General features: G+C 28.5%; 1 protein-coding gene across 2 annotated transcripts in view; it reads left to right on the forward strand.

Annotated features, from left to right (window-relative positions):
• The first annotated feature begins 2,352 nt into the window (after window positions 1-2,352).
• The window catches only part of LOC148225905 (homeobox protein unc-42), a 42,917-nt gene continuing 17,355 nt past the window's right edge, over window positions 2,353-27,914 (forward strand). For both annotated transcript variants that reach the window (XM_088203590.1, XM_088203591.1), the window contains exons 1-3: window positions 2,353-3,060; window positions 26,182-26,369; window positions 26,441-26,548. In XM_088203590.1, the coding sequence (XP_088059716.1) occupies window positions 2,688-3,060; window positions 26,182-26,369; window positions 26,441-26,548 (669 nt within the window). In that variant the 5' untranslated portion in view covers window positions 2,353-2,687. The remainder of the gene's footprint in view (window positions 3,061-26,181; window positions 26,370-26,440; window positions 26,549-27,914) is intronic.

Here is a 27,914-nt window from a genome sequence, read left to right on the forward strand (position 1 = left end):
ACCAATATCAACACAAAATTATTTAAAATAAATCACTAGAGAAGACCGAACTTCTGTGCCACACTCCACTTTAATGACGAATACCAGCGTTGACGAATCAGCGACTGTCCTTAAAAGAGAAAGCGAGACAACGAAGCACACGCTACGTCGCTTCTCCCTCTCATATACATGTACACGCGCACAATAACAAACCAGCATCCTTATCCCGAGCGTACTCTACAATATTTATAATTTTTTAATTTCCGCTATTTAGAGAAGTTTCATGATAATATATATGTAGGATTAACTATGTAGTATAAAAAGTGTAAGTTAGTTGTTAGAACAGATATATTTACAATATTTTTGCGCCATCCAATTGACAAAATTCGATTAAAATATATTTTGACCAATATTTTTATATCTAAAAAGTCCGTAGTATTATCGGTAAGGAAAGCTATGATATTTTTAAAACATGTGATTTCCTAATGCAAACAAACAATGGCATCAATGTCTTGTTTATTATTATAATTTCTCTCTAATTGCCCGTGGAAATTTCGAGCTCAGAATTGATATTTTCAAATTGTTTTAACAAAAAGTGTAAGGACACTACGGCTGTCAGTAACTACTTAACAAAAACAATACAAAAAACCGTTTTGAATTATTGAAAAAAAAAGCCCTAAATCGTTTTGCATTCTGACGATTCCCATGCGTAATTTCTTTTTATGAGACCGGGTTCTTAGATCACGAAAGCAAAGATAAAGCCGCCAGCCGGTTAGAATAATAGAAAATCGTAAAAAAATGTTGGTCATTCACATACTTTCGATCTTTCGATAAACTATGCATCTAAGTGAGTTCGAGTGCTAAAGATTTGTAAACAATTTTTTTTCATTCCCAGACCCCTATTAAAAAAATATGCATATTAGGCATAAAATCGCCTTTACTTATGCAGCGTTATAAAAATGGCAGTGTTTGTAAACCTTTTAAAATATTCGTAAAAAATTACTAAAAGAAAATGTATTCTGATACGATATTACTGAAATGACATATTTTTGGAATAGATTCGACTGTTTTTTTAGAGTATCTTTAAGGGATAACCTAAACAATTTTGGTTTAAAAATCAGGGACGCCATTTCAGCTTTTTCCAGGGAGGGGGAGCAAAAGCTGGCCAGTCAGTGCTTGTTCTATTAATATTTAGATTTCATTAATGACATGCATTTTTTCTGGTAAATTTAAGGGTGGGGGAGGACAAATGCCCATAACTGCCTCCTCCCCCCTCATGCCACACGTCGTCCTTTTGGGTGCTCTTTCTTTTTCCATTATTCGCATATTATTTTATATTTATAATTATTTAATTTTGTGGCTATTTTTATTTTTTCTTTGTAAGTTTATAAAATCTTGCCGTCGCAGTCATTATCTATCGCTCATATATAGAGTTTTGATAACAATATTACGACTTACAATATGTGAGAATCGAATGAAGCATATATAAACCGAATTTTGACCAATAGGACAGCGCATCACTTCTCAGAAGTCAAAAATCCACGTCGAAAGCAATAAAATCGTGCCGTCGCCGTAATAGTAATGGGTACGCTCGATAATCTAGCTTTCATACTAGGACTTTTATAATAATATTTCAAATTAAACATAAATTGGATGATCCAGACATATACACGAAATAAAATGAAATATATATTTATCGCAGTAGATTTTTTCTGACCTATTTATGAACATTGCTCTACTAATTATATGATTTACGGAGAGACAATTGCACCCATATAATAGTATAATATATATTTTTTATTCGATTTGTAGGCATCTTTTTGTACAACAAATCCGTCGCACGACACCGGATCACGAGACGCGTGACCTGTAATGCTCCCTAAAAAGAAAACACTTAGACCTAAAAAGCAAGGATGACCGCGGAAAGAGAGATGTGCGCGTTTCTCGTACGTCACTGCGTACTTACGCGTTTGTTTGTTTTTCAGTATAGTCGTATGTATAGTCGTATGTATATGATTCGTACGATGATAATTTGCGATTATTATGGTGCGTTTATGGAGCGTTCGAGATCGCGGATAGTATGCCACCATTTTAGTTTTTCCGGCGAGCGGCGTCTCTCTCTGTCCCCACTCCTACGTCGGCGACCAATGAAAAGAGGCGCGCGGCAAACGAAGCGCTACCATTGGTCACAGTCGCTCTCGCTCGCGCCCGTTTAAACGACAGAGAGGGAGTGTCGGCGGATTAGCGAGGGTCGCTCTCGCGTTGTTTCTCTCGCTCCTTCGGAAAATTCATAGGGGGTGAGCGAGAGAGCGATGCGCGCAGGGGGCGGTCGCGACTCGGCCGGGACGTATACGCGAACGGTTTAATGCGGTTAGTCACTTCGCGTCGGGGATATCCCGACGTCGCGTCCCGAGAGTTCGAATGGCGAGTGCGCGATGTTATAACAGCCCACTGCGCGCAAACGCCTCACCATAAGTTGGTACGTGGACAGACTGCTGGAGGCGTCGGCGGGCAGGGACGGCCCCGCGTTGGATTTCAAAGGAGTGCCCTGCCTGGCCGGGGGCGCGAGCGGCGGGGGCGGAGGCGCTGCGCCCCCGGAGCCGCAGCTGCCCTCCCTCGGAGACCCTCAGCAGTTCAACATCTTCCCGGCCATCTTCAGCCGTCAGCTCAACTTCAGCGGCAACGGCTGCGGCCAGAACTCGAAGATCATGGACGAGCTGCGGCCGAACCTGGTCGGGGGACTGCTGGGGGTGTCCGGGCTGATCGACGACCACCACTTGCACCACAACAGTCACCTGTCGCATCAGGCGCAGGAGAACAAGTTCATGTCGCTGGCCGGCCAGCAGGAGAACAAGTTTCTGTCGTCGCTCGCCGGTCAGGACAACAAGTTCCTTTCGTCGGCGCTCTCCTCGGGCCAAGAGGGACGGCTGCTGTCCTCGCTGCAGGACAAGAGCGGCAGAAAGTGCAGCAACGCCAGCTCTTCCAGCGCTGAAGACTTCGGCATATACGGCGGGGGTCTGGCCGCTCACGCCGACACCCCCGCGCACACCCCCCCTGCGAGGCCGCTCAACGAGCAGTCAGGTAATTCAAAAATTACCTTCATCATAATTTAAACAGCTGGAGCGTTGGCAACGCTGTCACTGAACACATTTGTTTATGTACATTTTCAAATGGTTCTGATCCATCCAAATCTCAAATCGATACTTGTTTTACAGATATCAAATATTTTTTATTGCGCTTAATTACGACAATTTTTAAATTGTCTCGACTCGTTTCTCCTAGTGTAGTAGAGTAGTGCATAAGTGCCTCTCACTAGGTGCACGAGCGCCTCATAAAGGTCCGGTAAACTCACCCGATGGGTCGGATTCGTAGGGCCCTAATGATTATTTGAATTTACCATATTTTTCTATTGTAAAGAATGAGAATTTTTCGTCGCGTCTTTTTATCAAATGAATTTTAAATTCAATGTCGCCACTGATTTATTTAAAATATATAAATAATTATAGTTGATTTTAAATGAGCAACATATAAGATAATTGTTTGCGTTTTTTTATTAAAAATGTAATTTGTACGAATATTTTTAAAAGTTTTACATACTGCTGCATAGGATAGGGTGGGTCTGTGCCAGACGTTTTAAGTAATTAAAAAAAAAATACTGTGACCGGGAAGCTTGGTCATAAATATATTGTTCAGGATCAGAATAAATAGTAAATGGTTAGAATAAAAATATTATACGGTCCTAATTATATTATTCAGGGTCAGAATAAAAATAAAATTGTAAGAATAAAAATAGCATATGGTCAGAATAAAAATATAGGACGATCATGTGAATTAAAAAACATTGAAACACTTACAAGAAAGAGTATTGGTCAGAACAGTGAACACTCCACGAATAACTCTCTGCAATGAATCCTTTTCCTAAGAAAAAATTCAAAAATTAACCTTACATAAATGCACAAACAATTGGTTTTACGCAAAAAGTACACTTCTCTTAAAATAATTTCCTGTTAAATTTTCACCAAAAAAATACATTTGCTATGAAATATTAAATAATATATAATTTTATACATATATGCTCGGATTCGTTATGAGTAGCGCGGTTATAGCGCAAACAAAAATTGCACATAGCAAAAACTTTAAGCAACAAAAGCATTAAAAATCACGTACTCTTTTATATATTAAAATTAGCATATATGTGCTCCGTTAAACTATAAAGTAAATGTGTTGTCGAGTAATTTTCGCGGAAACCAAACTATTTGTTGATATTTTTTTACCGCAAAGATTTCTTAAACGCATAAAAATTCTTTATTCAAATATTTACACTAAGTGAAGGTAATAAGCTGATGGGCGATAACTAATCGGATTTGTATGGTCCTTATTGGATGAATTTTAGCGATTTTCCAAACGGTTGGGAAATAACCAAAATATTGGTATGCGTTAAATAATTTTGTTAAATAATGAATGCAAAATACAAAAAGATGTTCAATCAACGTGCTATCTAATTTATCTATTCCAGGACTTTTGCAAGTTTTTAATAATATTTAAATTTCCCGTGAGCTAATTATAGAAACTAAATTCTCTACCGTGGATAATTCTATTTTTCTAATTGATCTATTTACTGTTTAATTTTTTTAGTATGTTTGTACGATATAAAAAATCGTCAGTTATCATTTCTACCTTATCCTAATACGTGCTAGCTATGAAATTACATTGGTACGATGCACTAACATTTCATATAATTATAAACAATTTTACTTAAAAATAGTGAAAAATATAAAGCATTTAAAATTAAAAATAAAATATATTGGACAATCAAATAATCACCTATGTTTAAAATTTTCTGTGCGCAATAATCCCGTCACTTATTGGCGATTTTTTTCTCAGATAGGAAGTATGGGTCGTATCCGTATTTGTATTCTAATGCCTTTTTGCTAGGAGCGTTGGGATATAATCAGGGCCGCCTGCGTGCAAACATAACTTGACCGCCCCAATATTTGTATTTTGCGAATATTTTTAACAAAATGTTAAAACTAATTATAACTATAACGCAGATTATATCACTATTACACAGGCTCCCAGCGTGTTTTAATCACAACCATATTTTATAATCGGTAATTTATACAGTGCATCAGACTTTTTAGCCGCGGCACTCTTTTTAAAATAAATCACACTTCAGCTCCTCTCTCTATATTTCATATTTTATGCCTTTTTTAAATTTAAAGTAAAAATGATTTATTTTTTCGAATGTTTTGTGTTCTTAATTTTCAGACAAAACCATAAAATCGATCAAATATGAATAGGAAAATATTTAAACGTGAACATTATATAAAAAATGTACAGATTTTTTTTATGAAGCATTATATTCATTATATTTACTGTATTCATTTAATTTAATTTATCAATAACTCGGGTATTTACTTTTATAATGAATAAAAAAATAATACTTTTATATAATAATAAATAAATAAAGTAAATCAAGATAAATAAGAAGAAAATATATTTTTAACTATCCCATTCGCTACGCCTCTGTTCTCTATTGTTTAATCAATAATCATAAAAATCATAATACACCCGTTCCTCTATTTACGTATAAGATAGCTTTATAATTTGTTGATTAATTAAAGCAGCAAGTGGTCACTTCAATTACAATACTCTAAATTTTAAATAAACATTGTTTTTCTTTGTTTTATAATTTTAACTTTATGATAAATATTTATATATTCAGTAATAATTAAAGTTCCCATTATATATAATATTATATGTTATATAAATAAATACACACATTATATTAACAATACAATAAATCAGCAATACGTACATTTTTAAAGCGGCGGGTTAAAATCAAGTGAAAGAAAAATAATTAGTAGTTCACCGGATAAACGATCAAACAAACAAAAAAACAAGTGAAAAAAATGCATGCGATAAAATTTAAATTTAAAAATAAAACATAACGACTTTTGGAGAGCTCTCAATCAATACCAGATTTGTGAAAAATAATAACAAGAAACTGGATGCTCGACTGAGTTTTGTGAAAATGATTTTTTTCGTTTCGGCTGCCTTTTTGCCAAAAATCCACAATTGTTTAGCTTTTTAATGGATTAAAGTTAACATAAGAAACATTTGGTATAATTTCGACTTTTTCCAATTCTAAAAAACGGGCCAAATTTTCGGGCCGGCTAAAAATATTTTTATTTATAGATGCGGCATTTTATGACCGGCCGGGATATAAAATCAGTTTTTGCATATTCAACTTGGCTCTTAGCAATTCGCGGATATATATTTTTTAGAGCATTAATTTTAAATATTACGCTACACGAACGATCCTTTCATCGCGAAAATGCCGCCTCCAAGCAAGCGCCGTCCGGGGCGATCCGCGCCTTTCCCCCCCCCCCTCTCCCCTCTATCTATGCCACTGAAATATAACTTGTTTTTATAATGGCATTGGGGAAACCTGTCAAATTATTATAGTCAGATTTGTAATAAAAAATAAAATAGTAATATATATATATATAAATATTAATATAAAAATATTATTATTAAAAAATGTATATATGATACGTGAATAAATAATAAATATAAATTTAATTCATAATTGAATTGTATTAACTCTTTAAAAATGCACGTGTACAATATTTATTATCTAACTTTAAATCAGAAATTTATATCCGGGGCCTAGATACGAAGAATTGAAAACTGAAAAATATTTTGATAAAATATTAATAAAACATTTAATTTTGTTATTTATTATAAATAATATTATTAATAACCAAATAAAGAATGAAAAATAATGTAGAACGAACTTTATAATTCTTTATTTAATACAATTGAAGAGGTTATTAGTATATGTTCAAATGCTTAACTGAGATAAGAAATGTTACGTAATATTAATCATATTACGTGATATCTCCTACCTCATTATATAAATATATATATATATATATATATATATATATATATATATATATATATATATATATATATATATATATTAAATTAAATTTTACTGGAATAGGAGACAAGAAAATTTTTGTTAAGATTCGACGAGATTTTAATATTTTTCGTCACACTTTTTAATACAAAGGATTCGCCAGGATTCACGTTAGTAGTATTACTGGAATTTTAACGATCAGATGTCTAAATTAATCGATTTATTCCGAATGTATTTTTTCTATTATACCATGAACTTTCTGTATATCTGTTTGATCAGATACCCTTGAAAATAATAATTTTTCAAATTGCCTAAAACAGCATAAAGTTACAATACATTTTTATTTCACTGTTAAACTTTGTTTTCTGACATTTAAGTGGCTGATTTAATTAAGGAACTGATTAACAATATTACCACTGAGACATTCTTAATCAGTTTGAGTGAGAGAAAAGTTATCAAAGATCTTTCATCAACAATATGTATTCAAATCAATGTTAGAGAGATAAATGTATTCTTTACTTTTGTGCTTATAATTCAACCAAATAATATAACTGCTGTTGTTATTTATGATATTATTACATTAATAAGTTATAGTAATATTAATCAAAATGTTATTTTATCGTTCAAAATGATATGAATTAAACTATTTTATGGTGATTATTTTACTACTTCACTGATTTTGTCGAATAATATTGTTTTTGTAATGCAGTTATAAAAAAATCTATTGAGTTTGCTTTTGTATAAATAATTTAAAAAAATCATATCTACCCTACCCCTCCATTCTTTGGTCTTAATCGAAAATCTGAGTAAATAATTCACATTTTTAGAAATATGGTAGCAATATAAAAACTAGCGTTACTTGATGTAAGTAAATAATTATTACTAAACAAAATTAAATAATTTTTTAATTATTTTTATGAAATTTGGAGTAAAGATAATTAAAATAAACTATATATTTTAAAAAAAAGTAAGAGAGAAAAATAATTGATTTTACTTAAAACAGCACGGGCTGGAACAATAAAACTATCAACATTAGTTTCATATTAATTATGCTAACTTTAATTTTATTTTTAAATAAAAAATATATATTTATAGTTTTTTATATATATTAAATGTGCACTGTTATAATATTTTTTATTAAATTAAACAACTATCACATATTTACGGACTTTGATTTCAATCTAGTGTCTCACTGTGTATTTAATGGTTGTTGATTGTGTTTACATCGTTGTAATGAATTTCAACAGAAGATTTACGACAAATGAATAGTAAAATTAACCATTTTTTTATATTATTGAATATAAATATAAACTATAAATATGGATCAGGAAAAAATATTTTATAATCATTGAAATTTTTATCTTACTATGCTACATGTTATAAGCAATTTCAAAGTATCAATACAAATAGCAATATATATTTTTTTATTTAAACTGTAATTTTAACATATTACTATATTCACTAAAAAAAAAATTTTCTAACCATTAAAAAAATAGGTAAAGCGTATTTCGCTGTTTTTAACAACTAATTTATTAATAATGATATGTTAAGAAATAAGGATATATTTGTATGAAATTCAGATTTATAAGTAATATTGTGCAGTTACTGAAATTCAATTCAACATAAGATATACGTAAATGTTATATGTAACATATTGAAACAAACACTGATTTTATGATAAAAATTATATATCGATACTTAAATCGCAATAATTAATATTTTTTAGCTGATTTAATAATCACAATGAAAAGTAACTAATCTGCATTGATCAATAAGAATTAAAATTATATTTAATTAATTAATTCGGCCAGGTCACTCAACGAGCAGTCGCCTAAATTTTCCGCTTTTCCATAATGCAAATTGAATCCGTTTGTGCCTCATTTCTAAAACATGACGGACCGCAACCCGACCGAGACCTTTTTAGGTAATCGCATGCAAAACTATATCTGCGTAAATACTACTAAAGCGTCATTTACACTATTCTTTTGTGTGCATTTATTTGGAACCAATTTCATATACTTAATCTCTCAACGTCTATAAAAACCTATAGGCATCTTTATTTATATTTTTTTAAATCTATGCTGATGACTAGTGATTAATAGTAAGGCATCAGCAATTGTGGCGTTGTGTCCTCAATATAAATAATAATGGGGTCGCTAATCCCCGTAGCGGTGGTCAAAGCGGAATTTGGCCAGCCATATGGGACGCCGTATTTACACCACTTCAACTCGAATTACCACACGGGGTGAGCCAGAATCGTTATAATTCAATATGCAAATGGTACTTGTAGGTACATAATTTCAGCCGATGCAGTTGACGAACGATTTCAATAAAATATGTCCGCGTGAGAGGCTTTGTTCTTTCGTCGGTTGATAATTATAATGCAAATATATTTTTTTTAAATACTCATTCTGAAGAAAAATGTTATGTTTATGAATTTGAGTGCTTACTTCCTATAATTTAATTTTGGTCAGAGGTATCGCACTGATGTAGTATATAATTTTATTTCGATTAGATAGGATATTAAACTTTAGATTATCTATTGTTTTTAATGACATTTATTGAACTGAATTTAAACTATTTAACAATATTCACACTATATTTTTAGTGAAGTACCACAACTTCGATAAATATTTAATTATATTGAATAGCAATTAGCTTTGCGATTTTTTCGTTTTCTTTTTCCGGCTCAATATCTGCCATTCTGTATTTAAAGATGCATTTCAATTATAATATAGACTTTAAAGATTAATATAGTAGTTAAATTGAACCTGACCTATAATTTTTTAGATTAAAAAAGGAGTTGCGTTTCGTTTTCCTGTGATTTATTTTAAGCGGTAAGAATTCGGTTTTTCAACCCTTTCACAAAATCATTTTAATTTAATTATCAATGATTTGTTATAATTTATTGTGGTAGACTACGAGACATAATATATATTGTTTTCATTCAAAGTTAAGTTTTAAGCTTTAATTTAGAGTTATAGGTATCTAAAATAAGATTAATAATATTTTGGGTATAAAAATCGCCATAATTCATTTTTCAATACATGCTTAAACAAAAAATTTAAAATAATATATAAATAGAATTAGCTATGGAACATACTGTACATTGACTTTAATTAAATCTAAGTTTCAAGTTAAAATAATCGATATTTATTTTATAATATATAATCGATAATTCGTTGGTTATCGATGTATTTTCATGTACTAGACATTTTTTTAAATTGTGTTGCTTTTATTTATTATAGTTTTTACAAAAAAATATAAAAAAACTTTTTGCCACAAAGATAAGAAATGATTTTTTTTATGCATGTATAAGATAAAAGTAGTTTTCCATGCAAGATTACGTTTTTTTAAATTAGTTTAAATTAAATCTATCATGATTTAATGGTACCGTAACAAAAGAATACAGGACTAAAAACGGTCGACAAAAAAGCGCAGACAAAATAGCGCAAAATAAAACGGCGCAACGCATATATAAAAAAAAAACAAGAAAACAGAAAAATTAATATTAAGCACTTGAATAATTAAACCCTTTTCAGAATACACCTAATATGTGTAAATTTCAGAAAAAAATATAATTTTTAAAATAAATTTAATAAAATATTTTAGTATGTTTTAAAATTCCATTTTTATAACTGATCATCATAAACTATGAGCAAAATACATGACAACTTTTTTTAAAACAGAGTTTTGGGCTTTAATCTGGCATTGTGTATATTTATAATAAGTAAAGTCTAACATTAAAAAAAATGCATATAATATTATCATACTTTTTGATAATAGTTTAATAAAAGTTATACTACATCATTAAATTTTTATTATACAAAAATATTTAATAATAATATTTCTAAATGTACGAAACAAAATGCCTGACATTGATTATTATCTAATCATCATTTTTATCTTTAAAATACTTCAAATTTCTTTAAATGCCAAATTGCAGGTCAAAAAAAAAAACTTTTTTACGGTAACGTAAAATTCGTATATACATTTAATTTTTTTATTACATTGCAAAAAATGTATTAAAAGAGAAATAAAATTACGCGTGATTTTAGTTTTTTATGTCGTCTAAATATTAAAATTTAGTTTTATTGTAATATGTCTATTTTAGATAAAGTTGATTTTTTTTTTAAAAATATATGCTTTGACAAAATAATTTCAAATGATTTATAATTGCATTTTTACAATTCATTATAATGAATTATACAAATTTTATTTATTTTATTTTAATTAATGCTAAATTTTAAGCTTTATGTTAAACTTATGTATATATTAAAATAAGTAAAATAAAAAAATTGTATATAAATCTCTATAATTCGGTGCTTTAAGACTTATTTAGACAAAATAATTAATTGTAAATGATATTGTCAAAATAATTTTGACAATATCATTTACAATTGCACATTAGTAATTAATTATAATAAACTCTGATATCAAATATATATAGACTTTATTTGATATTTAAAATAGGAAATAATCTTTTTGGTTAAAATATATTAGTATTATTATTATTATAGTAGTATATTTTATTTTTTACGATATTTTCATTTCAATTATTTTGAGTGCATCTTACAACAGCCACTAATTATATTTAATTAGGTGTTTAAAGAATTTTTCTAAGACTAATAATGGTTATTCTTTTCAATGCCGTCGGATGCATTATTTATTTACTTTCGATGCATTTTTTATAATTTTTTATTTTTTTATCCATAAACATTATGTCATCAAAAAAAATTATTGGACAGATTTATTTACAGTTAGTGTTATTCTCGAATATCCAAGTACGTGTTGGATAAATGTGATTTTGACACCGGCGGCTTACTCGACGGGTGTTCGCCGACGGGTGGCTTTCATTCATTGTGCGTCAAATATAGCAACAATAAAACAAATGGAGTATGTCGTTATTTGCGGATGATTATTGTATTTAAACGGCTTTGGGGGATGAGGGTGCCGGAGCGGACTCCCCGCTCGGCCCATATGTCGTACAATGACTAATGGGACTTTAATCGTGACAAGTGCGCAGCACTCGGGGGATTTAGCGTTGCTCCTGGCCAAAGGATGCAGCGCTTCTCAAACTAATCGTGAACAAAATATATATTATTAACGCAAAATCATTATCATAAAAAAATACGGGAGCTGGATGCGTGGCGCGATCTTGATAGATATTTTGAGAAATATTATAATAAATTTCTAATTAATCACATTATCATGGAAATATAGAATAAATATTTTTTTAAATGCATTGTTAAATATCACTAGTTTGCTATTTTAGAATAAATAAGATGGATTTAATAATATTTTAGTAATAAACATAAAAATTGTTTGCTAAATTTAATTGCTTAAAATAAAAGTTTGAGAGTCCGCGGCACTCTCCTCTTAACAAGTGCAATCCGAGAGCAATACACTTGAATGGGACACGGCAATAATTATTTTACAAATGAACTATGTACAACACATGTAGTGACAGATTGTGAGGTGACGGGAATTCGAGAAGTGATTCTTATTCAATTCCCCCCTAAATTTGCGACAAAAATTGTATAAATTTACATTTTAGTAACATGTAATAATATATTTTAAGAGCAAAGATAAATAATTTAGTCAATTATTATTATTATTATTATTATATGCTATTTTATTTATTTTTAAACCTATTAATTTGTTTAAGATAAATAAAATTAAATGTTAAATAAAAAGCTAGTTAATAATAAACTTATCAGTGCTTTTTAATAATTAAAAAAATGCATGTAATAATTAAAAATTTAAATTTATAATACTTAAAATATTTTTTTATATTTAAAAATCAGTCAAAAGCAATATTTTTGAAGTGACCCATTATTTATTATGTAAGTAATATTATCAAATATTTTTTTGCTTTACATTTTATATACTTATAATTAAACAAATATTATAATTTATATTTAAATTTAATAAAAATATATACCAATATGTTTTAAACATAATAAAAAAACTTAATAATTAAATTGATAATATTAAATATCTGCTTGTAACATATTGTCGAATTTTACAAAATGCAACAATTTATACAATAGATATTCTTTATTTTTAATTAGTTATATTTATTATAATATTTGATTAATTTATTTTACTTTAATAATTATTATTTTACGTATCGTATCGTTTGCAATTCACCGCCAGCAATTAATCGCTAGCTGTTTTAGCATTAACAATTTATAACCTACAAATTATATTTTATAGCCAGGCAATACACATAATTTATACATTGTTATTGGTCATTTTAAATAAAAGTTAAGTTTTTTTTATAGATATTATTTTTACCTGCCGCATAATGAATAAATACAGTTTCACTGATATTGTCCAATAAAATTATAAATACATTATTTATAGTTACTAATATATTTCCACTATTCAAAATATAACTTCACTGTAACATTTCAAAACGTACATTTGCTGTTCAAACCAAAACCTAACCCAATGAAAGCTATAAAACTAATTATAGTTTTTGAGCTTCCGTTATATTAATTTGTTTAGGTTATGTTTGGGTTTGAACAGCAGATTTTGGCGTTTTGCAACTGTCAAATTGAGTTCCATTGACACTTTAGAACAGCATATAATCTTAAAATATGTATTGATTTTAAGCCACACTGTCAATCTGTAAATGATGATTGCTTTTAGACGGTATTATTTGTATGCTATAAATAGTTATTGCGGTCAATTGACGCGGCGGTAAACTGCTAGTGATTAATTGCTAGCGGTGAATTGTGGACGATAAATTTTCCTAAACTCGTCTAGAATTTAAAACCAGACGTTCCCACTATGACTATTCATTACGTTTGATATGGATTTTACACTCCTGACTAATAGATGAGGATTGGATAAAATATTTTAAAATCAAATGTTGGTCAATATGAGAGCGCAAAAACAATTATCAGATCTCAGAAGTAAAAATTCACATCAAAAGCGATAAAATCGTGCCGGCGCCGTCGCCGTGCCACGAATTTATATTTATACTTTTTTATATCATATAAAAATGTTCATAAACTGTTATTAAACTGATTTAAAACATATTTTTTATATTATTTATATGTAGAAAACAAAGATACATTTCATATTTTAAATATTTCTCAAACTTTGAATATACTATAAAAAAGCATAAAAATTGTAATTGTTTTGATAGAAATGATATGTTATTTTAATGCCAATTTTGTATTATTTTAAAATTTAATTCGTAAATACACTTTAATATGCTTATTCTTTTTTTATGACTAATTATGATCATATGTATATTATATAAGATTATTGGCTCTGAGATAAAATTATGAATATTCAAAATAGGTAGAGCTAAACTTTTGATTTATATGTATCAAAAGTTAAACTCTACCATTTAGAATATTCATAATTTTAGCCCAGAGCCAAAAATCTTGTATAATATATTATCATAACTATAATATATGACCATAATCATAATACTTTTTATATATGTACGTATATAAAAATATAAAACTAGCTTTAACTTTATATAATATTTCACTGCAAATTAACACAAATTTAGTTGAAAAATCGATACAAATATATTATCACTAGGCATTTTCATTTAGCAATGTTTTTCATTTCTCGAAAAATAAAAGTCTTAATTTTTACCAATATTTAAGCATGTAAATTATATTATTCCTAGTAAATAAAACATAAAAGAACTTTTATACAATAATTCATTGAAATATTAGTAAGTAAATTATCATACATTATTCTAAAAATAACTTTTTAAAAGTGAAAACATCCTTATTCTTTGTTTGTTAGGAAATTTTCAGTGAAATAAAATATGTAATAAACCCCCATACATTTAAGCAATCTGTTGATTCCCACATGAAGCGGTTTATTCTTATCTAATTATTAATGTAAAGCAATACAAAGCTAAGATATGGTCGATTTTAATAGTTGATAAAATCACAAACAATGATCTACCATTTAAATAATTTCGACCTATTAAAAGCTTCCTAAAAAGAATTAATATTTTCGAGGACCTGGCACGGTCCCATCCTTTTTATGAGGCAATTTCTAAAAATCAGTGTTTGTGATACATTTAAAAATATTCGTACACATATAAATTTTACCAAAAAAGGTTCTTTAAAAAATTTCTAGAAATCAACAAATTTCTCATAAAAAGAAACATTCGATTTAACATTTTTCTCAAAAGGTAATTCTTTAAAAAAACACAAATTAAGAGGGCATTAATTTTTATAATAATATTCCTAAATATACGAAACTCGCCTGTAATTATTATTTAGTTCTTATCTAATCAATATATATGGTTTCAAACTTGATGAACTATATATATATATATATATATATATATATATATATATATATATATATATATATATATATATATATATATATATATATATATAGATTTTACATTAATGTTTGAATCTTGTCTTAATAAATATTTTTGGTTCCCTTATATGCTTAAAGTTCATTAGCAATTTTTTTTATAATGAATTGTGAGTTAAAATATATCTACAAAAAGTCAGTATAGTAAATAAAATTGTTTTTTTATAATTAATATTTTTAATATAAAAAAAATATTTAATATCTTATAAATATTTCTGATTGTTTTTGGATGGTCTTATAACACATCGAGGGTCACAAAATTTCAATGAGTTGTCTTTTTATATAGCTGTTGTCTAAAGATCACTACTAACTAGTGTAAGTTTTTCATTGAAAACCTAAGTTTTCGGATCAAACGTTAATCTGGTTACATTAATCTTGATATAATAAATAGTACTATAAATCTAAACTGATGACACTCTTTTATACTATAATATTTAATCTAATTAGTATTTAATATTATATGTATGTTTATATCTAATACTGGATTATTAAACTGAGGTACGAATCAAGTGTTAAACTAAAGTTTTATGAAAACGCTAATTAGAGCTAAATGTTCTTCTTAAATTACTGTACTTATTTTTATAAATAAAAGCTTTATATATTTCTATATAAAAACTTAGACTGCTATGCACTTATATATTTTTATATTATATTTATTTTTGGCCACTACTTAAATAATAGGTCATAAAAATATTTCAAACTACTGGTAAAAAACTTTATACTTAAATATATATTGCAAATAGGTTTGTATGTGTAATATATTATTACACTATTTTTATATATTATTGAATCGGTATGTTTCATACATGGTATATCGTTTTTCATTCGAATTTTATTTAGTTGATAAATAAAACTTTAAAATATGCCATAAGTTATACTTTGATCATATAATTGAATTAAAATTGCCATGCAAATACACAAATACCCCACAATAATTAGCGTACATTGACATTCGATAAAGCGCACAAACTCAAAAGCTTCGAAAGCTTTGACCTGCCGACTAAAAAGCCCCCTCGATTGTTTGCAGATATTTCAAAGGTAAATTAAGTATCGGGTTACCTAAAGCTTTGTCGCAATAAAGCGTTTTGGAGCGTCCCCAGGGCCGAACTCGGAGATAAAAATCTCGAAAAGTTATCGTTTTTTGTTTAAGTTTGTAAATATTTTTTTGTAGCCAGAGTGGCGAAACCTCATGAAAGGGAATGGTTTATTATGGCATGGCATAAAAAATGGCGTAATGGAACGCCACGGCGAAGCTTAATGGCGTCATTTAGAAATCACGAGGCGCCCTCTTCATTTATGCTGTTTGATCGACATTTCTGCAAACGCTTCCTCTTTCGTGGGACGCGTTTAGACCTCCTACATTTTTCAAAACTCAATTAAGGACAACCCGAAACGACTTTGATCCAATCGACGTGTGACCTCATGTAGAGCAATATTTTGCCGTCGCTTTTAAAGAGACTTTAAACAGGAAAAAAATATTAAGTGAAAAATAATATCATGATTCTTTCCCGGAAATGAGAATTCAATTTTCCGGATATTGCTTTCGAGACGATTAAGAATCGAATTGAAAAATGTTTAATTGTGTTTTAAGTGGTTTTATATTATTAGATTATTCATTGGGAAATCGTATCAATGAGGTTCATACTATCAATTAAATTTATTTATTTTAATATCTATCTTCTAAAAAATAAAAAAATAAATAGTTCTGTACATTTTTGTAAATTCGTTTTTTAAATGTTTTATTGCGACAAACGCTAGTTAAAACTGTGCAACAATTTAATTACCAGTAAGTATTGCAAAAATACATTAATTATTATGTTTTTATTTGATTTTTAAGTATTAAATTAATAAATAATAATTACCTATAATTTTGTTTATTTATAATAGATAATTAAATTCCAGATGTATTTTATAAAAAAATAACTTTAAAATTTGCTCATATAATTTTCTCATTACAATGCGTGAGAATAATAGTGTTGTGTTATATAAATTCAGACAGTATTTTTTTATGTAATAGATAGTTAAACAAAAAAATCAATTACATACGATATGTACAATCTTTTAAATAAGAATCAGAGTGCGTTTTTCAGTGTGGCCCAAAATTTTCAATATTTAAAAATTTTATATAAAAACAATCGTTTTGGTTAAATTATTTCTGAATGTATAATTTATAAATAAAAATAAAATATCAGAACGTTCAAAAAATATTCGAAAACTTTTCACTGTGCATCCAAATCAAGTTCTTTATTAAGCCGATAAAAATTACAGTATGTTGCAAGAACATAAAAAAGCCAATTTTAAGACAAGCGCTATTTTAAAAATTAAAATTAAAATACTGTAAATTTCAATGTATGAAAATGTGTATACAAATATTTTATTTTATTGTCTATTATATAACATTTTTGACCTCTTAACTTTTTTTAATAGCCACTATTTTAAAACAAGATGGTGGATTTGAGTGACAAACATATTTAGTTAAATATGTATGAGACTAGTTCTAAGAAAATTTTAATGGCCATCTGATTAAAGTGTCCTCAAGAATTTTTTTTCTAATACACAATAGAACGTTTCTAATTTCTATACATTTTCTTATGAATGTTTTGACAGAATAGTGATTTTTTAATCGTTTAAATAGCTGCCATTTTGAAACGAGATTAACGAACTTAGCCGAGTTATTCACAAGTTCTATTAAAAAAAATAGTTTCATGGCGATATTGTAATATTAAAATGTTAGCCACTAAGTCAGTTGTTAGGACAAATGTATGGTTGTTAATGCCAAGAAAATGTACATGGTCTATTTAGAAAAAAAATATGTCAATATGATTAAGACTAAGGGGGTTATTTTATCCTCAAAAACCGATACATCTCTTGTACATCCATAATAGTTGATGTTTATATTATTTATTTTTTTATATTTTTATCCTAATTTTTAGCAATTTTATTTTTAAAAATAGCGTTGAAAATACATATCAAGACAATTAATAATTATTTTTTATAACTGATTATAATCATATTTTATATATTGACTTTATTTTAAACTAAGATTTTTGATTCTGGGCTTAAATTATAAATACCTAAAAGAGATAGAGTATAACTTTTGATTTATATGTAAAAAATGTATTTTTTTTAACTTATTGTGTATGTAATATTTTAATGCAAATTGATAAAATAAGTTGAAAAATCACTAAAAATATAGATAGGAGCACTGAAAAAATTTATTTGACCGTTTGTAGTATTGTTACAAATGTTCAATCGTTGAAAATAATATACAGCACGTTACTGATATTATTATGAAATCGTTTATATTTTACGCAATATTATATTTTAAAATATATATATAAATGTATATCGTTTTCAACAATTGAATATTTGTAACAATACTACAAACGATCGAATAAAAATTTTTCAGTATGCTTCTATCCGCGGAGCAGTGAAGGTAATACCATTCAAATTTAGGTGTTTTTAAAATTAAAACCAATAAAAAAAAGTACGAATTAAAAATCCTGACCTGCGCGATGTAAAAAAAAGTGTACTCTATAAAAATAAAGTGAAAACTCCTGAGGATGCTGGGACAATCTCCAGCGAAATATAGAGAGAGACTCATTCAAAAATAGATAAACGCGAACAAAACACGTAAATATAATTTTTTTAAATATATATGTGTATATATATATATATATATATGTATATATATATATATATATATATATATATATATATATATATATATATATATATATATATATATATATACACGTATCTGTTTGTCTGCCTGTCACAACAACTCCTCCCAAACGGTAAACAGTAGTTACATGACATTTGCACATGTCATTTTGGCTGCCATTTCTAGGTCAACTGGTATTTTTTAAGGTAATAGTTGAAACATCCAATTATGTGCTGTAAAGACAAAATAATACAAATATTATATGTAGTTAAATAATAAAATTAATTTGTAATTCTAGGATAAATAAAATTAATAAATAATATAATCTCGTACTAATAATCTATAAATTTCAGACGTAATAAGCTGTAGAAATTGCATGATGCTCACCATATTTTCTGCTTTATCAAACAGACATGTAAATTATATCATAACTGAAGATAATAATAATCAAAAAGTATATATTGCAATAAAATAACATGAATAATTGATATATAATATATTATTTTATATTAAGGCATAGATGTGCTAAATTTCATTTTATTCTATATCGTTATCAAAATAGCGATCCTATGTTTGTACAAATACTCATTTTAAAAAAAGCTTAAATTTGCAAATTGATTTCGTATCCCTTGTTCTTGGAATATTACATAAAATCAATCTAGCATAAAAGTGAAATTTAAAAAATCATATTTAGCGAATATTTATTTTATCCTAATAAAAGTGTAAATGGCAAATTACTGATACCAATTTTTAGTAAATAATATCAATAAACTGACCTGATTTATGCTATGTTTGTTAGGTAAACTGATCCGTCTTGTCCTGCGCTGTAAAAAATACAAATATATGTAAAAGAAAATTAAAATGTTCTAGAATAAAAATTTAAATAAAAAATCGTATATGTGGGATATAACGGTCTCTTAAATACTAATAAAAGATATATTTTTCATTTGTTTTACGGGAAAATATGTAAAATCCGTTGAAAATTCAACAAAATCGATTTAACAATGTTTATAATAAACAAACAACAACTGTGTCTGCGTATAAAGTGAGCGATTTCGGTCGGCAAAGTTGAAGGGTCAATTAAAGTGTCGGCTGCGGGCGAAGGGCCAGCCGTAAGCCTTATTCAATTCATTACTCGTTTATTAATGCACTTAGTTAGGACAACTTAATTACAATTAGCGTCGCGACGCCAAACGGCGCCGACTCACCTGACGCGACGCCACGTGCTCTTCTCTTCCACGCTCCATTCAGTCATGGACAAGTACTTTTCATTCATTCGTTCGTCTGTCGTGTTTTGTTTTTGACGATTGTTTAATTATATTTTGTTATTTAAATTACTATTATATATTTAAATTATTATCACGCTAACAAAACATATGAATTAGTAAAAAGGGAAATGAATGGAATTATTTTAGGATTGAGAAAGATTTTTAAATCAAATCAATAATCATACCATTATTATTGCTTGTGTATTTAATCAAAAATATATTTATCTTATTATCTACACAATTTTCAATCTTTCTCATAATTATTCTATTTCATGGATAAAATACTGATGTTGCAATGTAGCTTTACTAATAAATCAAACTCCATTGCAATATCATTTTCTATTTAGCCGTTTCAAATCAACGTGGTCTTAATGACTGCGTATAATATTGTCTTGTCAATATAATATAGTTAATCATGTGTCAAATAATATTATTTTTAATCTTTAGAAGTCCAAAAGCATGTATTTTTTGAAGCCATTTTAAATGATTTAATGATAAAATTTCCAGTATTTTATTTCATAAGCTTATTATTTCTATCAATATATTACGGTAAAAAGATTTAGTAATCCCTAACCATTTTACCTGAAATTGTTAAATTACTAAAATTCGTCGTAAAACCTGTTAATCCATTGATGGTTTTTGGAAACAATTTTTTGACTAAACGTGTATTAACTATACGTGTAAATTGTTATAGAAGGCTCTCAATCTAAAAAGTTTTGTTTTTACATTTACGTATGTATATATTTTCTTGAAATAAATTAAATTACTGTTTTTAATTCAACTCAATATTTAGATAATATTTTTTGATAGCATTAAATTCTGAATCGTGAAATCAATTGTCATATATTTATTATTATTTTCCCTATTATTGTATATACGTCGCGAATATAATTTACACGGAATGTTTTATTTTAATCAAGCGATACTAAATAATATCATATATCATAAGGACAGAATAGCGTAGTCCGAAACGTCTCAGACTAGTAACTCTGAGGTTACGGGTTCGAGCCCCGGCAGCGGTACTCAAAATTTTATCTATAAAAATGCGCTATTATTAAAAAAAACTAATTATTAATTGTATAGCACATAATAATGTATAATTAATAATATAGATATCACCAATTCCCAGACTTCTGATGGTTAATACTTACTTGTATGTATTCATTATGTCTGATTGACTTACTCAGTCTGTACAGATTTTCCCGTTCTAACGCATTGGGCTTACGCCTGTCAGGTTATATTTAACAAAAAATAATAAATAAATAAAACTATTTGTCGAGAGAAAAATTACAATGGTTTCTTAACTAGAACGTTTCGATAAGTACAATACATTGTTTAGTGGTGACAAACAGTAATAGAAATTTTGACTACAGTGATAAATGTTAGTGTTCGTCTGTCAGGTTACAAAGGAAGATTTAATAAATAAAATAAATAAAGGTTGATCCAAATTTAGCTTACAAACTTTTTTTAAAAAAAAAAATCTAAGGATAATTTTTTTATTATTCGTTTGCTATATTTCAATTATTATGTAAAATGGCCGCTTTTTATATTTTTGCAGCAGCTGATTCTTTCTATGACTTTTTCGTACATTTTAGGCGGTATCTCGTCTATAACTCGGTGGATGCCGGATTTTAGGTACTCCAACGGCATTGAATCGCTTGATATTGACAGCCAGTTGCCCCCACTTGAATTTTCTCAGAAAATACATGTTATTTAATAAAGTCATAAATTTTCAGGTATCTCAAAAAAAATCTATCCCAAAAATACTTTTTTTAAATTTGTCCTTTCAGATAAATTATATCGGAATACATTTTTTCCAGTAGATATGTATTTTTACCAGTGAAAATATAATTTATCTGGCAGGTGCTAGTAAAATTATATGATTTCAATTTTTGTAGTAATGTAGTAATATATACATTTACATACTTATCATAATTTATTCACATGCAATGTATAAATATTACAGTGAATGTGTATTTTTCACTGAAGTTCTAATACATTTTTACCAGTAGATATATATTTCTACTAGCGAAAATATAATTTAACTGATATGCGCATTCAAATGGTTTAGAACTCTTATGTACGACCTTCGATTTTAATTAATTATCACGATATTTATCCGTGAGATTAGGAAAATCTAGGTAAACTTAATCTGCAATAATCGATCGGAATTACAATTATATAATAATCACTATTTCTGATCTCCCAGCCACGACAGAAATTAAAAAACAATAGTTCATAAGACCATATGAAATTCGAGCCCATATTTATTTATTTAAATTAAATTAAAACCATCGTGTTTTATTAGGCTACCCCAATGCGTCACTATGGTCGAAAATAATACATTGTATTATTTAAATACATAAAAAGAAGCAATAAATAATAAAATTAAATGACAACATTCAACAGTCAAAGCGCTTGTTATATTCTAAGTTGATTATTTTACTTTCATATGTGATTATCTGTTCACGGATAACAAAACGCATATAAATGTAGGTCAAGTATGTAGTATTAAAATATTAGCTACGTTAATTGTTAAGACTAAGTAGTAGATATGATCGTTAAGTAGGGAAACCTCCTCCAGTTAGACCAAGTTTATATCTACACTTCCGTTCGGAATTCACTTCTGACAAAAACTTCCTCTAATTACTCCCGAGCAACCGTTTTCTGTCTGCATTAAGTTATTTTATTGCTGTAGCAAAAAAATCAAAATTATGCTATATAACCGATATCCTAAAAAAAATGAATTATTAGAAAATGATTAACTATCTTTCAATCCATTACGAAAGCTCAAAGTTCAACATTGCCAACGTTGTGCAAAAAAAGCAAAGGTCTTTGACAAGGCTGACTCATCCGGGGTAATTGTGTGTCGCAAACGTTTTGAAAAGAGCAGAAACAGCTGAGAGGGTGTCTTAAAGGACACAAAGTAATTACGTTTTTTTCCACCACCCCCGTAACGACGTAATTGCATTTCTCGGCGTGAATCGCGGCTCTCTCTCTCTCTCTCTCTCTCTCTCTCTTCTCGGTCCATTCTGTGATATCTTTTGCAATCATGCCTCCTTTGTCTGGGCTCTGCCACCGAATCCAAATTGCATTTATCACGATCCGCTTGCATACTTTTAATTGCGATTAAGCGATTCGCAATTGTTACACGGACAGAAGCCTTTTTCAAAGTTAGATAGTGTTACGCCAGTTATTTGATACGCGTAACTTCATTTTGCTGTTGTATAAATGTATTTATTCAATTGAGTGATTTTATAAATGATACAATAATCAATTGAAGCGTCTAGAATATGAAGAACATGGTTTATTCCTTTTAATATTTAATAAATATTTAAAATATGCACCACACCTAGAAATGCACAATAGCCACGCATACATTCGAAGGCAATAAATCATCACAAAAATATCGCATCGAATAACCATTAAAATATCCTTTGTATTATTGGACCTTGAAACCAGTTTTGCCAAAGATTTTTTCACTAAAATTAGTGATCCCAGACTTTCATTCTGATAGATATTCATTATGTCTGATTAACTTACCCTGTTAGTACAGATTTGCCCCTTTGTAATGCATTGGGCTTACGTCTACAAAGGAAGATTTGAAAATCAAAAATAAAAAAATTAAAATTTGGAGATGGAACGTTAATGAGATTAACTCTCGATTTGCCTCATCTTCTATCAATGGGTTTGAACAGAAAATAACGTTTTGCAACTTTCAAATTGAGTTTCATAAATATCTTAGAGCAGCATATAATTTCACTAGCGCCTATGAGCTACGTTATATTTTTACTAGTAAAAATATATATTTACTGGTGAAAATGTATTTGGACTTCACCAATGAAAATATAACTTCACTATAACATTTGTACATCGCTTGTAAATAAGTATGTAAATGTATATATTACTACATTACTACAAAAGTTGAAATCATTTAATTTTACTAGCACCTGCTAGATAAATTATATTGTCACTGATATAAATATATATCTACCAGTGAAAATGTATTCCGGTATGATTTTACTGAAATGGCATATTTAAAAAAAATATTTTCGCGATATATTCGGGACTGTATTTTTGTAGATTTTTTTTGGGGATAACAATGTTTTTTTAGGGATAACCAGATAGATTCCTTGAGGGATAAAATTTATAATATTTTGATCTCGATTCATACTATTTTATTCAATGACATACGTTTTTGGCCAAATTCAATGGAGTTCCTGTTGTTGTCAAATTAGTTAAAATGTCTCTGCCGTTTGTTGTTTTTTACTTAAATTGTTGCGAGCAAAAGTTCTGGTTATTTTAAAAGGGTTTAATTATTTTAATTAGATTAAAATCTGGTAATGTAAAAGTTTAATTCAGGACTATTCTTATATTCTTTGAAGTATAACCCGAAATTTTCTGATTTAGAATTGGGGACATTATTTTAGCTATTTCCAAAAGGAGGGGCAAAAGTTCGACAGTCAGTAGTCGATTCTTTTAATATTTTGATTACATTAAGATTAATAATCGTTTTTTTAATATTTCAATTTCGTTAAGATTCATAGTACTTAATTGAATGTCATGCTTTTTTTGTCAAAATAAAAGGGGAGGGTCGCCTCCCCCCCCCCTTAAATAACGTTCCTTTGGTTGTGGAATTATCTAAAAGGCCTATGCCACTCATTTTTTTTTACTTAAATTATCGCTATCAATAGTTCTGGTTATTTTTAAGAGGTTTAATTACGTCAATGAGATTAAAATCTGGTTATATAAAAATTAAATTAAAGCCTATTTTTTTTTAATTTACTTAAAAGGATAATCCGAAAAATTATGATTTAGAATCGGGTACATTATTTTAGCTTTTATCGAGGGGAGGGGCAAAATTTGCCAGTCAGTAGTCGATTCTTTTAATATTTCGATTTCATTAAGATTTAGCGTATTCAATTAAATGTCATGCATTTTTCGCCAAAATTAAAGGGGGGTATATTTCCACACCTGCTCCTTCCCCTCCCCTCAAATACCGTCCCTGTAATTGGCAAACTAACTAGAAGGCCTCTGCCGTTTGTTATGTTGTACTTAAATTATCGTGAGCAAAAGATATGATTATTTAAAAAAAGTTTAATTACTTTAATAATATTAAAATATGGTTATAATATATAAAAAATAAATTAAAGACTATTTTTATTTAAATTTACTTTGAAGGATAACCCGAAAATTTATGATTAAGAATTGGAGTCGTTATTTTAGCTTTTTCCATGGGGGGGGGGGCAAAAGTTCACCAGTCAGTGGTGGTTTTTTTAATATTTCGATTTCATTAGATTCATAGCATTTAATTGAATGACATGCATTTTCTGGCCAAATTCAAGGAGGGGAAATGCCCCCACCTGTCCCCCCCCCCTTCTGATCTGAATTTTTTTATAAAAATTTACTACTGACAATTTTACTTTCAGCATCGGAAAATGCTATGTCACATTTATTTTCATATGAGATAAAATAAAAATTCTCTTTACATTTCAATAGTATGTGAGTCAAGTATTCTAATATAGTATAAGGAATGCGTTTAACTCTTTTAATCCATTAGTGATTCGTGTATTTTATGATAAAAAAGATCTAAAATTTAGTACTTCTGAAATATCAAATAATCCCTCATGATTGAAAAATCCAAAAAAGATTTCTGGAATCATTCTTTTCTTTATTCCATCGCATTTTAATTATGAGCCTTGTGTTATTTTTTGCATTTTTTTTATATACAATGATACGTATTTTATGTAATTATTAAATCATCCATAGTCATCCATCTTTTTAATACGCTAGCATTTTTGTTGATCTGTTAAATGTCAGCTGTAAGGAGCTAGTCCGATCTGTTACGTATTATTACATTATTTTTATTTTTATTTGTTCTTGTAATACATATGGTAGTTGTAGCAGTTGTAGTGTATAATTTCCAATCAATATGTGTAGAACTAATTTGAACGTTGCGGTTGTTTCAGCGGAAGGAGCTTTTAAGAAATTGAAACCCGAGCCTGGTCAAGGATTGGGCTCGAGCGCGGGTGGGCTGTCGCCGGCGCTCGGGGGCCACGGACCTCACGGGTCACACGCCCCTCACACCCCCCACACACCTACCACTGCCTCGTGTCCTACGCCCGCGAGGCGCAGGCACCGAACCACGTTCACGCAGGTACAATTCACGAAGCAAGTAAAAACATATGCTAATCAGTACTAAGTACTAATGTGCGTTTTCAATTTCAGGAACAATTAGCAGAATTAGAGGCGGCGTTCGCCAAGTCGCACTATCCTGATATTTATTGTAGAGAAGAATTAGCGAGAACGACTAAACTAAACGAAGCTAGGATACAGGTAAGAAATGCTACACATAATAATATGGTGATAAAAAAACGGACATGGTTCAATGACAAATTTAATCGAGAGATTTATAAAAGATATTTTTAGAACAATTTTCATGTCGTTATGATAAAAACTATGACAGTTTTCGTGGCAAAAAAATGGTACAAAAATATTTTTTTCAATTTGAATTTCATTTTGACTTACTTTATTTCTTTTGTTGGACAGTAATTTCAAACAGGAACACATATCAATAAATCTTATTTTCATTTGTTTTATTTTAATTATTATTTTAACCGTAGTATGTGTATCCATTACAAGCAACTGAACGGCTAAGGCAAGTCATTTACTAAAATTTGTTAGTTCGATTAAAAAATAACAGACAACTTAATAACTTTGCAGGGTAAAAATAGTACAGCTAGATAAATAATAAAGTGATGAGTCAAATACTTCAATTTTGGTAATCAAAACATAACCATATAATAACCAAAACAACCAAAGAAAAAACAGCAATCGGTATATTTAAACTGTTGTATATTCGCCTCTGAATCGATATTCCAGGTATTTTCATTTTTTTTCCTATATGATTTTTTATGTATGATGGCTATAAAGGTTGTCATTGTCGCTGTATATATAACTTGTTAATATTTTGTATAACAAGTTATATATACAAATAAATTAATTTTCTAATTTTCACTAAACATAAAAACAAAAACAAGGACTTTTTTGAGAATATCAGACATTTTTTATAGCGAGTTTAACGCAAATTTAACAACATTTAATAACTTTCTCCACTATAAATTCATAATTATAACATTAAAACCAAAACTCAGCCGCGAATTAATTTATTGTTATACAATGTTTATTAATTTATCATAATTAAATTGATGAATATTTTGCTAAACGCCTAAGTGCCTGTATTTATTGAGTCAGTAGTTCAATAATGTTTAAGGCACTGCCACATTTATATTTGTCGAACGATCGTGATTTTTTAGAATAGTGACTATTAATAATTACATTGTTGCAAAAAGCTCATTTTCTAATGAAACTTAAGAAATGAATATCAAAAATAAAAATTATAAATATTGATTAAACATACAGTGGATAAGATTTTTATGAAATGGAACTTACTGACAGTTGTTACTAAAATAATCTTGATTATATCTCTAAAACATTGGAAAATAGATCTAGATATATTTTTGTTTGTGAAAAAATATTTATGTACAACGCAAATAAATTATAGGAGTAGTATATAGTGAAATTTTCACCTTTTTAGTTTTTATACAATATGTAAATACACAGATTTATCTGTATTCATCTATATTATATTTCTAAATTATATTTTACTTTCGCTGTTTTGCAACATAGTACGAAGAACTTT

This window comes from Plectrocnemia conspersa, unplaced genomic scaffold (assembly GCF_051122295.1).
Source record: "Plectrocnemia conspersa isolate PC_06_02 unplaced genomic scaffold, ASM5112229v1 ptg000014l, whole genome shotgun sequence".
NCBI lineage: Eukaryota > Metazoa > Arthropoda > Insecta > Trichoptera > Polycentropodidae > Plectrocnemia > Plectrocnemia conspersa.